This window comes from Ranitomeya variabilis, chromosome 3 (assembly GCF_051348905.1).
Source record: "Ranitomeya variabilis isolate aRanVar5 chromosome 3, aRanVar5.hap1, whole genome shotgun sequence".
NCBI classification, from domain to species: Eukaryota; Metazoa; Chordata; class Amphibia; order Anura; family Dendrobatidae; genus Ranitomeya; species Ranitomeya variabilis.
In genome coordinates this window covers 181,993,373-182,008,117 of record NC_135234.1, presented here as the reverse complement: position 1 = coordinate 182,008,117, position 14,745 = coordinate 181,993,373, and the positions used below count along the sequence as shown (strand labels likewise).

Genomic DNA, 14,745 nt, shown 5'->3' with positions numbered 1-14,745 from the left:
AGGGATAGGAATTTTTAGGGCTCCTGCTGGACTCCTAGGTGCAGAAGTGTCATGTCCAAGACGATAAAATAGAAAAGATTGAGGCCAGGTGTTAAGGGCCCAGGAATTCCCCACCATGTCCCTTAGAAACACCATGTCCCTCCTAGGTTCTATAACTGTGCATTTTGGCAGTCCTGTGGGCCCAGTTTAATTCTAAAGTCTTTCATTGGGATGTGTTCGGAAGTAAAATTTCCCTTAAAAGACACTTGGAAGGGAACATGATGTTATCCCCAGCATCAATGCGATCCTTCCTTTGGTGGCTGGATGTTGCTAATCTGTCCAGGGGGTTCCCTGGGTGAAAAAAGTTACAAGTGGTCACCACGGATGTCCCAAAGGGTGGGGGGGCTCATCTAGAAGATGTACTAATCCAGGAAGTTTGGACAGGGGATGAAATAGCTTTTTCCTCAAACGAAGGAATTGCTTGCAGTTGAATAGGAAGTAAGAAGACTCATTGTATCCCCACAGAGTCATCGTGTCAGAATCCTCTCTGACAATCAGGTGACAGTGACTAACAAACCACCAAGAGGAACCCGGTCCAGACCCTTAATGGAGGTGACAGATCTCTTTTTCAAACTAGCGGAAGGTCATATCCTGTGTTTGACAGCTCTTTACATAAGAGGAAAAGAGAACATCAGAGCTTACTTTCTAAGCTGCAATCAACTAAGGCAAGAGGAGTGAGATCTAGATAAGTTCATTTTCGACCAGAAAGTGCAGATGTGAAGCCGTCTGGACATAGACCTCTTTGCCAACAAGGTTGAACAGGAAGGTAGAAATTTCTTGTTATCGCAATCCCAGAGAAGGTTCCAATAGGGTAGATGCCTTCTTAATTCCATGGAGATTCGACCAGGCATACGCATTTCCACCAATAGCCCTAATCCCATTGGTAGTAAGGAAGATAAGGAAAGAAAGAAAGGGTGGTTTTAATCGCTCCTTTTTGGCCAAGAAGACCATGGTTCTCATAGTTGAGGACAATGTGTCACCAATCCGCGGTCCTCCCAGTGGTTCCAAATCTCCTCTCTCAGGGACCAATCCACCATCCACAAGTAGCCAACCTTCATTTAACAGCATGTAAATGGAAAGGCTGCTGTTAAAGGAAAGAGGTTTCTCACCCAATCTTGTTTCCACCCTACTTCAAAGTAGGAAGGTATCAACGATGAGGATTTATGCTAGAACATGGAGAAAATGTCTAACCTCTTTGGGATTAAAAGGTAAAAGGATGTGGCACCGATGGGTCATATCCTAAAGTTTCTGCAAAACGGGCTTGAACTGGGCCCATCTACCCTCAAGCAGGGCCGGCTCCAGGTTTTTGAGTTGTACTATAATACAGCCTATACACGGGATGTAGTCCGCCTGCGGGGGGCCCCCAGGAGCCTCAGTGTCGTACCGTAAATGGGCCCCCCCCGTCTTGCCCTCAAGGTTCAGTTGTCAGCTCTGGGGGCCCTGTATAACTGATCTAGCACGGAATTGTTGGGCATCTGGATTTATTAGAGCTTCATCTAGATCCAGGCCTATCCTGAGAAAATAGAGGCATGGGATTTAAATCTAGTCTTCGAACCCACAACTGAGTTGCCATTTGAGTCCATTGATTCTGTATCTGTTAAAGTTTTCTCTTTCAAAATAACCCTTCTGGTAGCCTTAACATCTGCATGAAGGGTCAGTAACATTCAGGCCCTTTACAGAGTTACACCATTTACTCAGATTATGGAAGATAAAATTAATCTGGCTTCAAAATTACCCTACCTAAAGTAGCATTACGGTTTCATAAGTTACAGCAGATAGTTTTTCTTTTATTTTGCTCTAGCCCCAAAAAACAAACAAAAAAAAAACAAGTAAGAGAAGCTTCATAACCTAGATGTTAGAAGATGTCTTTTTAAGTACCTGACTGTTACTAACTCCTGTTAGAAAGATAGTTCTTTGTTTGTGTCCTTCCAGGATCCCAGGAAGGGGCTTAAGGTACCTTCACACTAAGCGACGCTGCAGCGATACAGACAACGATGCCGATCGCTGCAGCGTCGCTGTTTGGTCGCTGGAGAGCTGTCACACAGACAGCTCTCCAGCGACCAACGATGCCGAGGTCCCCGGGTAACCAGGGTAAACATCGGGTTGCTAAGCGCAGGGCCGCGCTTAGTAACCCGATGTTTACCCTGGTTACCAGTGTAAAATGTAAAAAAACAAACAGTACATACTCACCTTCGCGTCCGCCGGCGTCCGCTTCCTGCACTAACTGTGAGTGCCGGCCCTAACAGCAGAGCGGTGACGTCACCGCTGTGCTGTGCTTTCACTTTACGGCCGGCGCTCAGTCAGTGCAGGAAGCGGACGCCGGGGGACGCGAAGGTGAGTATGTACTGTTTGTTTTTTTACATTTTACACTGGTAACCAGGGTAAACATCGGGTTACTAAGCACGGCCCTGCACTTAGTAACCCGATATTTACCCTGGTTACCATTGTAAAACATCGGTGGTATCGTTGCTTTTGCTGTCAAACAACGATACATGGCGAACTGACGACCAAATAAAGTTCTGAACTTTAACCAACGACCAGCGATATCACAGCAGGATCCTGATGCTGCTGCCTGTCAAACACAACGATATCGCTATCCAGGACGCTGCAACGTCACAGATCGCTAGCGATATCGTTTAGTGTGAAGGTACTTTAAAGGTTTCAAGACGTACAATAGCTAGGTGGATTAGAGAGGTCATTTCTTTAGCTTGTGTGTACAAAATATCACAAAGCGGATATGGTGGACCGCGCTCAGGGGTACGTGCTCTGTGGTAATGGGCAGGATATCCTTCCCAGGATAGGCACAGATCCTGTGTGGTTCCAGCAGCTAGGGGTGTTTATTCGATCGCCCATTCATCCTGTCACCATCTCTACCCCCCTTTTCCCTTGTTGTGGCGAGCGCCATAGTGTGTATAGTTCTTTACCATTTCTTTAGCTTATTCTGCAAGTGGCAAAGCAGTTCCTGAAGGTCTGAAGGATCACTTCACAAGGGCTTTGGCAACCTCCTGTGCAGAGAGATCAGACATCTCAATCAAGCAGATTTGTAAGGCAACATCATGGTATTCTCCTTCCACTTTCTATAACAATTATAGACTGGATATGGGTTCCTCTTGACCTCAATTTTGGGAGAAAGATGCTCCAGGCTGTGGTCCCTCCCTGAATTCTTACATTTCTCTGTAATTCTCGTGGTGCTGTCATGGATGATCGATAAAATCCTAGTTACTTAATAGTAACAGGATTTTTGGAACCCATGACAGCACCTTTATATTCCCTCCAGTCACATGTGGGTAAGCACTTCTATTGCTAGTTTTATAAGTTCATGTTTTAAAGTTGTGATCTGTGGTGCTGGTAAATTTTGTTGTATCACCATTGGAGGTCTTCTCGTGCTCTGTAATCCAACTACACGGTGTTCCAAATTATTATGCAAATTGGATTTAAGTGTCATAAAGATTTAATTGTTTTGTTTTTCAAATAAACTCGTGGATGGTATTGTGTCTCAGGGTTCAATGGATCACTGAAATCACTCTTAAACACATGTGATAATTGGTTTTCCAGGTGATTCTAATTAAAGGAAAACTACTTAAAAATGATGTTCCACATTATTAAGCAGGTCACAGTTTTCAAGTAACATGGGAAAGAAAAAGGATCTCTCTGCTGCTGAAAAGCATCAAATAGTGCAATGCCTTGGTGAAGGGATGAAAACATTAGAAATTTTCCAAAAACATAAGCGTGATCATCGTACTGTTAAGAGATTTGTGGCTGTATCTGAGCACAAATGTGTTTGTGCTGATAAAGGCATAATGAGGAAGATTTCTGACAGGCAAGTTCATCGCATTAAGAGAGCAGCTGCTAACAAGCCATTACAAAGGAGCAAACAGATATTTGAAGCTGCTGGTGCCTCTGGAGTCCCTCGAACCTCAAGGTGTAGGCTCCTTCAAAGGCTTTCTGTGGTGCATAAACCTACTATTCGGCCACCCTTAAACAGTGTTCACAAGCAGAAATGGTTGTATTGGGCCCACACATACATGAAGACAAATTCCCAAACAGTCTTGTTTACTGATAAGTGTTGAGCAACCCTGGATAGTCCAGATGGATGGAGTAGTGGATGGTTGGTGGATGGCCACCATGTCCCAACAAGGCTGCAACGTCAGTGAGGAGGTGGAGGAGTCATGTTTTGGGCCAAAATCATGGGAAACAGCTGGTAGGGCCCTTTAAAGGTTCCTGAAGGTGTGAAAATGACCTCTGCAAAGTATATAGAGTTTCTGACTGACAACTTTCTTCCATGGTATAAAAAGCAGAAACGTGCCTTCAGGAGCAAAATCATCTTCATGCTGACAATGCCCCATCTCATGCTGCAAAGAATACCTCTGAGTCATTGGCTGCTATGGGCATAAAAGGAGATAAACTCATGGTGTGGCCACCATCTTCCCCTGACCTCAACCCTATAGAGAACCTTTAGAGGATCATCAAGCAAAAGATCTATGAGGGTGGGAGGCAGTTCACATCCAAACAGCAGCTCTGGGAGGCTGTTCTGACTTCATGCAAAGAAATACAAGCAGAAACTCTCCAAAAACTCACAAGTTCAATGGATGCAAGAATTGTGAAGGTGATATCAAAGAAGGGTTCCTATGTTAACATGTAACTTGGCCTGTTAGGATGTTTTGGCGTTAAATAGATTTTTTGTTCAGTGAATGTGACCTCCTAATGCTGCAAATTCCACAAATGAGCATTTTCAGTTCTTTAAAACATATCAAATGTTTAGAAATTCTACTGTGCATAATAATTTGGAACAGTGCATTTTGAGTTTTTATTCATTTTGGAGATTATACTGTTATCATTGGGAGGTTTCTTCAATAAAATTTAATGTATAATTCTAACAGGTGATGACTTTTATTAGACTGACTTTCATTTGCACTGACCATTTAGGAAAATCTGATAAAAATGTAATTTGCATAATAATTTGGAACATAGTGTAATGTGTAAGAGGGTGGTGCTGTTATGGACAGTAACACACTGCCACTTTAAGAGACAGCACCCCCTTGTCTGGTGTGATGGAATGTTCTGCTTCCCCCTGCTATAGACTGTGAAGATGAACTGCCCTAGAATAAGGGGAGGAGTTGAGCCTGAAGTGTGTGTGTGTGTGTGTGTGTGTGTGTGTGTGTGTGTGTGTGTGTGTGTGTGTGTGTGTGTGTGTGTGTGTGTGTGTGTGTGTGTGTGTGTGTGTGCTTAAGCTGCTACAGAGAGAACTTTGTGCTGTTTGCTACAAGAAAGGTCCCACAGCCTGGGACGGAATGTACTTGTGAAATTTGCAAGACTTTTCCGGGTACAGCAAAGCTGGCTGTTCGGTGCTAGTTTGTGAAGCCGCGAAGATTCAGAGAAAGGGACTTAGTTTCCAGGAGCATCCCTAGTATCCAGAAGCAAGGAGAAGACCACGTTTCACAGAGCTGACAGGAAGCCGTGCGCACCACCATATTAGACTGCTGGGGCCCCCTGGGACTGGATCTGATTCCCCAACATCACCGTGAGTTTGTTCCTGTTTGGTGCACCTGTTAGGGCCTAGTGTAGGCTTCAGTAGTCAGTACACAGGAGCCGTGTGGCCTGCTTAGTAAAGGCCAGGGAGGTTATATGTAGAGTAGCATCGTTATTTGTTTATCGTTTAAATTTGCTTGTGAGACATATTTTGAGTCTGTAATAGTTGGAGCACCGTGCTATTGTACGGACAAGATAAAGTTTATAACTCTTGTAAAGTGTCTCTTGCCATTGCATACCCCTGTTTGCATCTTCCTCACCCACTTCATTCCTTGCCTCCCAATAAATCTACCCTTTGTTGTTTGCACCTCATCTTGTGTACAGTAGTCTTCCTGCACCGTGGTGGTCCCCCGGCCATCGCTTCAAGTGGCGCTGCGGGCAGGGTACTGTCACCAAGATGGAGGCAGCAGACGGCAATGGTGGGAATGCTAATGTTAATGGAGATGCTGTGGGCATTGGTGGAACCCCTGCAAGGACACTCCCTATGGGCACCATATTTAGTGTGCTACCAAAGTTTGACGGCAAGAATATGCCACTGTCCGACTGGGTGTCCCGGCTGCAAAGCACCCTGAAGATTTATAACATCAGCCCAGACCTTGAAGTGGACATTGCGTTAACTGCCCTAGAGGGAGAAGCACGTAGAAACGTCTGCCTACAACCAGAACTCACCCGCAGTACCCTGAAGGAGCTAGTGAAGTTCCTGGAAGAGATCTACGGCGAGACTGCTAGCGCCGGAAACCTTCGCGCCAAATTTTTCTCTAGGCTGCAGCGGGAAGAAGAAGAAATCTCTCAGTATGGGCTCTAAAGACCGGATACTCCGAGAGCAATTCATTCTTGGACTGCACAGCATATCCTTGAGGCGAGCACTGTCAGAACGGGTCCGGGCAGATCCGGCTCTTACGTTTCGTCAAATCCTGGCGGAAACAGTGGCCCGAAGTAAAGAAGAGAGCTATGTGTCTGGGGTGATGCGTGTCCAGGACGCCAATACCAGAGGGGACCCAAACCAACAGGGGGTGCTGGTCCAGGTGGTGCAAGACTTGCAGTGGTCCCTTGTCAACGTGCAAGAGAAACTGATCCAGATGGAGCGAAGAGTGGGGGAACTACAACAGTCTGACCCACCGTACTCATGCAACCACTCTTCAGCCCGACCGATAAGGGATCAGTGGGAGCAAGCCCCCTCCCATCAGGCATCAGAGGCACGAGGACAGACTCGAGGTACCCCTCGGCGAGGAGGAGGCATCCAATGCTGGGAATGTGGAGGACGGGGGCACCTTGCCAGAGACTGTCGGAACTATACTCAAGTCCAGCGGAAGCCGCCGTTAAACTACCAACCCCCGCAGTAGTGCGGCACTCTGCGGGGGAGGCGAGAAGAGAGGCCGCTCCATATCATAACGAACACTTGATTGCTGGGAGCCCCATCCTACGTGCTGAATTCGAAGGAGTTCTAGTGGATTGCCTGATAGATACCGGGTCACAAGTGACAACGATGCCAGAAGCGTATTTCAAGCAGCATTTCCAGGACCTGGCCAAGCCAGAAAAAGAGACATTGATCCGGTTGTTTGCTGCCAATCAACAACCGATCCCGGTCTCAGGGGTCGTGTGGATGAATATTTGAATCTGTGGGCAAGAAGTTGGGAGAAAAGGGATCCTGCTAGTCCCTGAGCCTATCAAGGAGGATGTGCCTGTAGTACTGGGAATGAATATCCTACGTGAACTACACATAAGCCTACCCAAGAAGCCCTTCAATGACTGATCCGCGTCTGTGGGACGCAGAAGAGTGTGCCATCTTATCAGACGGTAGGGGTCATCAGGGCTCCTGGTAAAGAACCTGTAATCCTACCTCCCGAGCGAGAAACTATAGTATACCTTCCAGTTGGGACTCACCGCAACCTTAACAGGTTGGAAGTGGTTGTTCAGCCTGTGGTAGGCGGAGGAGTGGACCAAGAAGTCGTGATAGCTCGTACGATAGCTGTGGTCCAGCGAGGACATGTCCCCATAAGAGCTTTGAATGTGGGCCCCGGGGAGGTCACCTTGCCACGAGGGACAGATCTGGCCCTGGTGTACCTACATAAGGGTGAAGTGGTGAGTCAGAAGGAGATATCTTTATCACCGAAAGAAGGCGCGGGGTGGACCCTAGCAGTTACTGCGGGGGACGAAGAGACGTCATCCCCGGAGTGGAATGGACGGGTCATCCTTGATCAAATGGAAGTGGATGTGAAAGCTATGGGCCCTGAGCGTGTGCAAGCAATAGAAACTATGCTGTGGGAAAATCAGGCCGCATTCGCCCGTCACGCCGAAGATTTCGGCTGCACTGAAGCCATCACGCATGAGATACCGACTGGGGAAGCTCGTCCAATTCGAGAGCGATACCGGCAGATCCTGCTCAAGATGTATCAGGAGGTGAAAAACATTACTGAGGCAGATGCTGGATTCAGGAATGGTGCAGAGTAGTCAGAGCCCTTAGGCAGCCCCGGTGGTGCTCGTCAAGAAAAAGGATGGGACCATCCAGTTCTGTGTAGATTACAGCAAACTCAATGCCTGCACTGTTCGAGACTCGTACCCGCTGCCCCGCATCGAGGAATCCTTGACAGTGTTGGGGAAAGCCAAGCACTTCTCCACCCTGGACCTAGCAAGCGGATACTGGCAAGTAGCCGTGGCAGAGAAAGACAAAGAAAACCACCTTCATCCTCCCTATGGGGTTGTCCGAGTTTAACCGGATGCCCTTCGGGCTCTCCAATGCTCCAGGCACATTTCAACGGCTGATGGAAAAGTGTTTGGGAGATTTAAATTTTGAGGCTACCCTGATCTATCTGGATGACATAATTGTGTTTTTGGCCTCATTCGAAGAACACCTTGCCCAGCTTGGACAGGTACTCGGAAGACTGCAGGCTCATAACCTGAAGGTGAAGCCAAAGAAGTGCCACCTCTTCAAGAGAGAGAGATCGAGTACCTGGGCCACAAGATGGAGTTCTACCCTCGCCAGAAAAAGTGGCTGCTATCCAGAAGTGGCCAGTCCCTCGAACCATGAGAGAACTCCAGGCCTTCCTGGGACTCGCTGGGTACTACCGCCGGTTTGTTAAAGACTTTGCAAAGGTGGCGGGTCCTCTCAATGAGTTGCTGAGGGGGACCGCTGGAGTGCCGAAGACCCAGCGCATCCCCTGGGCACAGAGAGAAGACGAAGCCTTCCAGGATATAAAGAATGCCCTTACCTCAGCCCCGATTTTGGCCTACGCAGACTTCGATCAACCGTTCCTGTTGTACACAGATGGTAGCCTTCATGGACTCAGTGCAGTACTTTCTCAGATACAGGATGGACATGAGAGAGTCATCGGGTATGCCAGCAGATCCCTGCGAGACAGCGAAAGAAACACTCACAATTACAGCTTCTTCCGGTTAGAGCTCCTGGCCCTGGTGTGGGCCATGACAGAAAAGTTTGCAGGCTTCCTGACAGGTACAAAGATTCAAGTTCGAACAGACAATAATCCCCCGGCCCACCTTGAGAGTGCTAAATTGGGGGCCTTGGAACAACGGTGGGTGGCTCGCCTAGCCAAGTTCGACTTTACCATCAGTTATCGCTCTGCTACCGAAAACGCAAATGCTGACGGGCTTTCAAGAGTGACTGTGGAGACTCCAGCGGGGGATCTCGATGAGCAACTCGTAGAGGAGGAGACCCCAGATTTTCGGAAGTTCAAGCCCCCAGTGGTTGCGGCCCAGTCAAGAAGGGAGGCCTGCGCACTACCCCGGTCCCTGGGGAGAACCAATGAGGAATGGGGACATGTTCAGGATAAAGACGAAGGGCTGAGACAGAGGAAATGGTGGGTAACTCAGAAGCGGAAGCCTGGCAAACAAGAGAGATGATCTGGACGCTGAAATGAAGAGTATCTTACACCAGTGGGATAGACTGGAAGTGCGAGAATCAGTGTTATATCGCAAGAGACGACAGCCAAAAGATATGGAAGTAAGGTGGCAGGTGGTCATCCCAGGAAGAATGGCTCAAGAAGTAGCTAGAGAAGCCCATGAATTTGGAGCTCACTTCGGGTCCACAAAGACCCACCAATGGTTACAGCGATATGTGTATTGCCCTCGGTTGGAGTCTGTGGTGGAAGAGGTTTGCCGGCAATGTAGAGTATGCGACCTCATTAAGAGTACCGAACAGAGAGCACCCATCCAGACCATACAAACTAAGGAACCGCTAGAAGTCTTGATGATCGACTATCTCCTCATGGGACACTTGGCCCGAGGGCTACAGTATTGTTTGGTGATGACTGATCATTTCTCCAAGATCGCAGTAGTTACCCCGACTAAAGATCAGACTGCAGAGTCGGCGGCGCGAGCCATCTGTTAAGACTTCATCCGGGTGTATGGGTGCCCAAAGCGCATCCACTCAGACTAAGGCGCTTGTTTCCAGGGCAAGGTGATGGAAGAGCTGTATCGTATGTATGGCATCGAGCGGTCTCGTACCACCCCTTACCATCCTCAAGGCAACGGAGCATGTGAACGCTTCAACCAAACCTTACTTCAAATGCTGAGAACGTTAGAGGAGGATAAGAGGGGGTGTTGGCCAGACTACCTGCCAGAGTTGGTCTGGACCTACAACAATCGGGTCCACTCCACCACAGGTTATACCCCCTATCTACTGCTGTTTGGAAGAGCTGGACGGGAGATCATTGTGCTGAATTTGGAACAGTTTGGAGCGAACGGTCACCTCATGGGTGAAAGAGCATCGGCAACGACTACAAACGATACGGCGGTTGGCGGGTCAGCAGCTGCAAGAAAAAGAGCATACAGGCCATAAACTGACTCAAGAGTTACCACTCCAACCCGGAGACCGAGTATTAGTCAGAGAGAAGCACCCCATGGGAAAACTAAGTGAGAGATGGGAAGTACAGCCTTATAGAGTAATACTTAGTAGTCTTCCTGCACCGTGGTGGTCCCCTGGCCATCGCTTCAAATGCATGGGAGAGATGCCACTCTTTTTAGCCTGTAGGTTTCCGGTCTTTAAAAGGGCGAACCCCCTCTCTCACGGTCGGTCATGGGTTTCAAAAAAATCACTTTACCAGAAAGGTTCCATGACTTTTTTTATCCAGTCCTGTGTTTGGCCCCAAAAAGTCATCCAGATACAAGAAGAGCACACTGTCAGTGTGCATTGTAAGGAAAGAATGCAGATAGCAGACAGCAGCTCCACCTTTGAAACAGACTTCACTTTCGGAGAGGAAATCTGCTTTTCCTGCTCTCCAGGTTCTCTCCTTAAAATATGACAGTGTGCTCTCATCACTTCTCATTAGAGCAGTCGAGGGTTGCGTACGGTCACTCTCCATAGACACGTGACATGTGAGGTCGTTCTGAGCATATGTTGGAAATCTACTACTGAAGCATGCCCAGTAGAGCAAGGACTAGAGAAGTCCCTGAAATAGACATCACTGATGACACTGCATTTCAGGGTGTGGATGAGGCTGCAGCATTGACCGCAGCCTCTGCCCCCTGATGTTTCATTTGAGAGTGCCCAGTGCATGCTGGGATACTCTAATGAAATGTCATCAAACTGGAAGTAGGTAAAAATAAAAATAAAGCAATTAGATTATATAGCAGGAACGATGAGGACTTTTTAAACTACATTAGAAGAGCGATTAGATGATTATTACAATGAATACACATTTTAGGATTAACAGTCAGTGTTCATGTCGGACCACCATTTTTAAACTACAGATACATAAAGTCCTCCCCTAGCCAACAGAAATAAATGATTGGAGCAAGGCAAAGCTCAAGGAAGTAAACTATATTCTTTCATATAAAATATTGTACCTTACCACATCCATGACCTTTAAAGCATGTCCTCATGGGATCCCCTCCTCCCCACAAATGCAATGTTGGTATATGGATTAAAAAAAATGTTTTTGTGTTTTGTTTTTTTAGGCAACACGATATTCCTCCTCCAAATGTTTGCGATGTGCGTTACTTTAAATCATAACCCCTATGCATGGGGTGTGCCATGTATATTTTTAGTGATTTTATATATTACAAGCCTTTACTTTTTTGTGACCATAAAAAGATCTTTGCTTTTGACAAGTATACCTGAATGGGCTGGCCTATGTTTGGTCATCCTTGGAGGAGACTCATGTCAACAACATTGGAAGGACGTAAATCGTATCATCCAACAATACTGGTACCAGTTTTTCACCCATATACCAACACTTAAGTGTTGTGAGGAGGGCATTACAGGAGGACTTTTGGATGAGCTTTATGATCTCTGATGTGGCAAGTACAATTTATTTATCCTAGAACCTTCAAACCAAGTAAACATAGTAAAACATTTGGATCAAACTCTACCTTTCCTTTGAGTCAAATGATTTGCTTGAGAAGAGTCCATTTCTTATACCATTTCGCAGGAATGAAGGAGGAGGAAAGTGACCAAGTGGAATGTTCTGCTCTAAAGAATAAGTTGTCGACCTAGACGAAGATAAAGATGTATCCTATTAGTTATGCAACATCAACATTTCCACACATTAAAATCATCAACATTAATTATGTACTGCTAAATGTGAAAGAGTTGAAAAGGAGTCTTTACAATTGTTATGGACTGGTACCACCTGAACCGTCATATTAAGAATCAAAGCATTTTTGGAACTAAAAATCCAAAAAGGAATAAATTACAGTGGTTCCATGCATGAGGTTATATGCCAAATGCCACAGCTAACCCGACTATCATTACTGCAACAGGGTTGATAGTAAACTAAGTGGCCGTTATATGAAATGCCATGTAATATATTATGCCATTTGTTTATGTGGATTCTGTAGTAGATGGGAGACAAATCTAGTGAGGAGTCAGTTTTGAGATGCCAGCAATTGGTAATGTGCAAGTCAATACATTATGTGGGAGAAATGCTCCAAGCCTAACATTCCCAGACAGGGTGCCATTGATGTACGGTAGTGAAATCTGAAGTGCTGAGCATTAATACACTGATTTATTTTTTTTTTTAATCAGGTAACTGATAAAGTTGGATCTATAAAAAAAACAAAGTGAAGCAAGGAGTCTTGGACTTCATGCTCTGAAACTTACTTGGGAAAGCCACAGGAAGCTTTGGCCTGCAGCCTACCAGAAGTCAAGTGCATGCAGAGGATGTCAGGGGGCACGACAATGTCACTTCATCGAGCTGCCAGCAACGGGCAGCAGGAGTAGGACATTACTGCTTATTGTGGAAGTAGCTTGAGATGAGTTTAAGTTTATTTTGCTTTTATGGCACAAAAAGGGGCAAAGGATAACTGAAAGGGAGTACCATTACCATGTGGAGGCACAAATAGGACACCTTTAATGAAAGTAGGCACTGGTTTGTGGAGAGGTGGGAAAGTGGGGAAGGTGGTAGGTGGGGGAAGGTGGAAAAATGTAGAGCCAAGGATGTCTGTGCATTAAATTCTGCAGAGAAGAGTCATGGATGGAAGCAGTCGTCCTAGAAGTTTAAGTCAAATGGAAAGGAAAAGGTAAAGAGAATGTTAGAACACCCCCCCCCCCCCCCCCCCCGTAAACCTGAAAGAAATATAGCGGGGGTCTCATGGCCTCATGGACCCTGTCATTTAATATGGCTTTCTGTCAGAAGAAAGGTCAAATAAAGGTCAGGTCAGTCATCTTTGAAAGTGTGAAACTGGTTTTATCCAGTTTTTTCTGGTATGTTTGGTGCCTATTGTAACGGTTTTCTATTGGCCGTTAGCAGCTTTGGCGCTCTTTTTTTGATTATATAAACAGCTGTTTTGTGGTATCTGGTCATTCTGTCAGCGGAAGAAGATAAAGAAGACCCCACCCTCCCTCCCCTGAATTCTTGTAAATTTACTGTCGTGTAGTTTAATTGTGGGAAAATCACACATGTCTGGGTGGATTGGTTTATTGGAAAAGTTTGGAACTTTGGTTTTATAATTTACGGAGTTTATTTATTGGTGATTAATTAATTTATGTAACCCTAAATAAACTACACGGCCATTTTTATCCACAATTAAAGCGTTTTGTGTTTTTATTGTATGAATGGGTTCTATGAGGCCATGACTGATCAGATCAAATGTCATTGTGAATCATTTTATCTGTACATTATACACGGAAAAAGGTCTACAGAGCATCTATGTAAAACCAGTATCTACCACTATATGGTGGTAATATTAGTGTCACATAGGACTGCAGGTAACGGCTACAATATTTTCTGTACTCAGAGCAATCCTTGTGCCTTTCATTTTGTTGACCATTACCTCTATTTTATATGTGTGAGGAAGGGGCACTAAAATTCTCTGCGGAGCCTCATTGCATCAAATACCTAGTGATTGGATTCACAATACGTCATATTACACTGATCCTCACTTAGGGACAGTTTGGGAAAGTAGGTCTGGTCTACCAAACATTTTTCACTTTTTTTTTATGGAGACTAGTGATGAGCTTACGTGCTTGGATAATGTCTTATCCGAGCATCTGGGAATGCTCGTATATTATGGTCGAGTCCCTGAGGCTGCATGATTTGCAGCTGTTAGAGAATCCCCACATGTGTTAACGATTAACAACGGCAAATCATGCAGCCGCAGGGACACGACCATAATATTCGAGCACTCCCAGATGCTCGGATAAGACATTATCCAAGCACAAGCGCTCATCACTAATAGAGACCTTGATTCGACAGTATGGAAAAATCTCCTATTGATTACACAATGGCGGGCCTGGAATAAAACTAGGGGACAAAAAAAAAAAAAAAAAAAAAAAAAAAACATTGACCCTCTTATCCTTATACAAAACAATGGGAAACTGTTAGCCTTCGCTCAATTGGTAGTTTTGCTGACCAAACCTTAAGAACAATTCAGTCACTTTAGACTCTCAGGAAAAGACAGCCAGCAATACCTATCCTATTTTTAGCATATTTTCAGGCAAAAAGTTGTGGGTTATGCCTCTGCACCCTCTCACTTTCTGAATGGGACCAAAACATTCCACAGGGCCATGAGCTCCTCAGCTGCTACAACAGGCCGCATATCTGCTTTGTACGAATGTCTCCATATACCCATTGAATACAACTCAACCACGACAGACCATATTTGTTGGAAGCTCTCAATATCTAACATTGAGATCTCCGACTTATTAACCAAACTTACCAATTCAGTAAAAAAAAAAAAAAAAAAAACAGCTGATACATGCTTCAAATGTGGAGGCCCCCC

The 14,745-nt window shown here is 45.7% G+C and overlaps 1 protein-coding gene across 2 annotated transcripts in view; it reads right to left on the bottom strand.

Annotated features, from left to right (window-relative positions):
• The window catches only part of MOV10 (Mov10 RNA helicase), a 140,929-nt gene that overhangs the window by 73,427 nt on the left and 52,757 nt on the right, over positions 1–14,745 (bottom strand). For both annotated transcript variants that reach the window (XM_077294911.1, XM_077294912.1), the window contains exon 6: positions 11,896–12,015. In XM_077294911.1, coding sequence (XP_077151026.1) covers positions 11,896–12,015 — 120 coding nt within the window. The remainder of the gene's footprint in view (positions 1–11,895; positions 12,016–14,745) is intronic.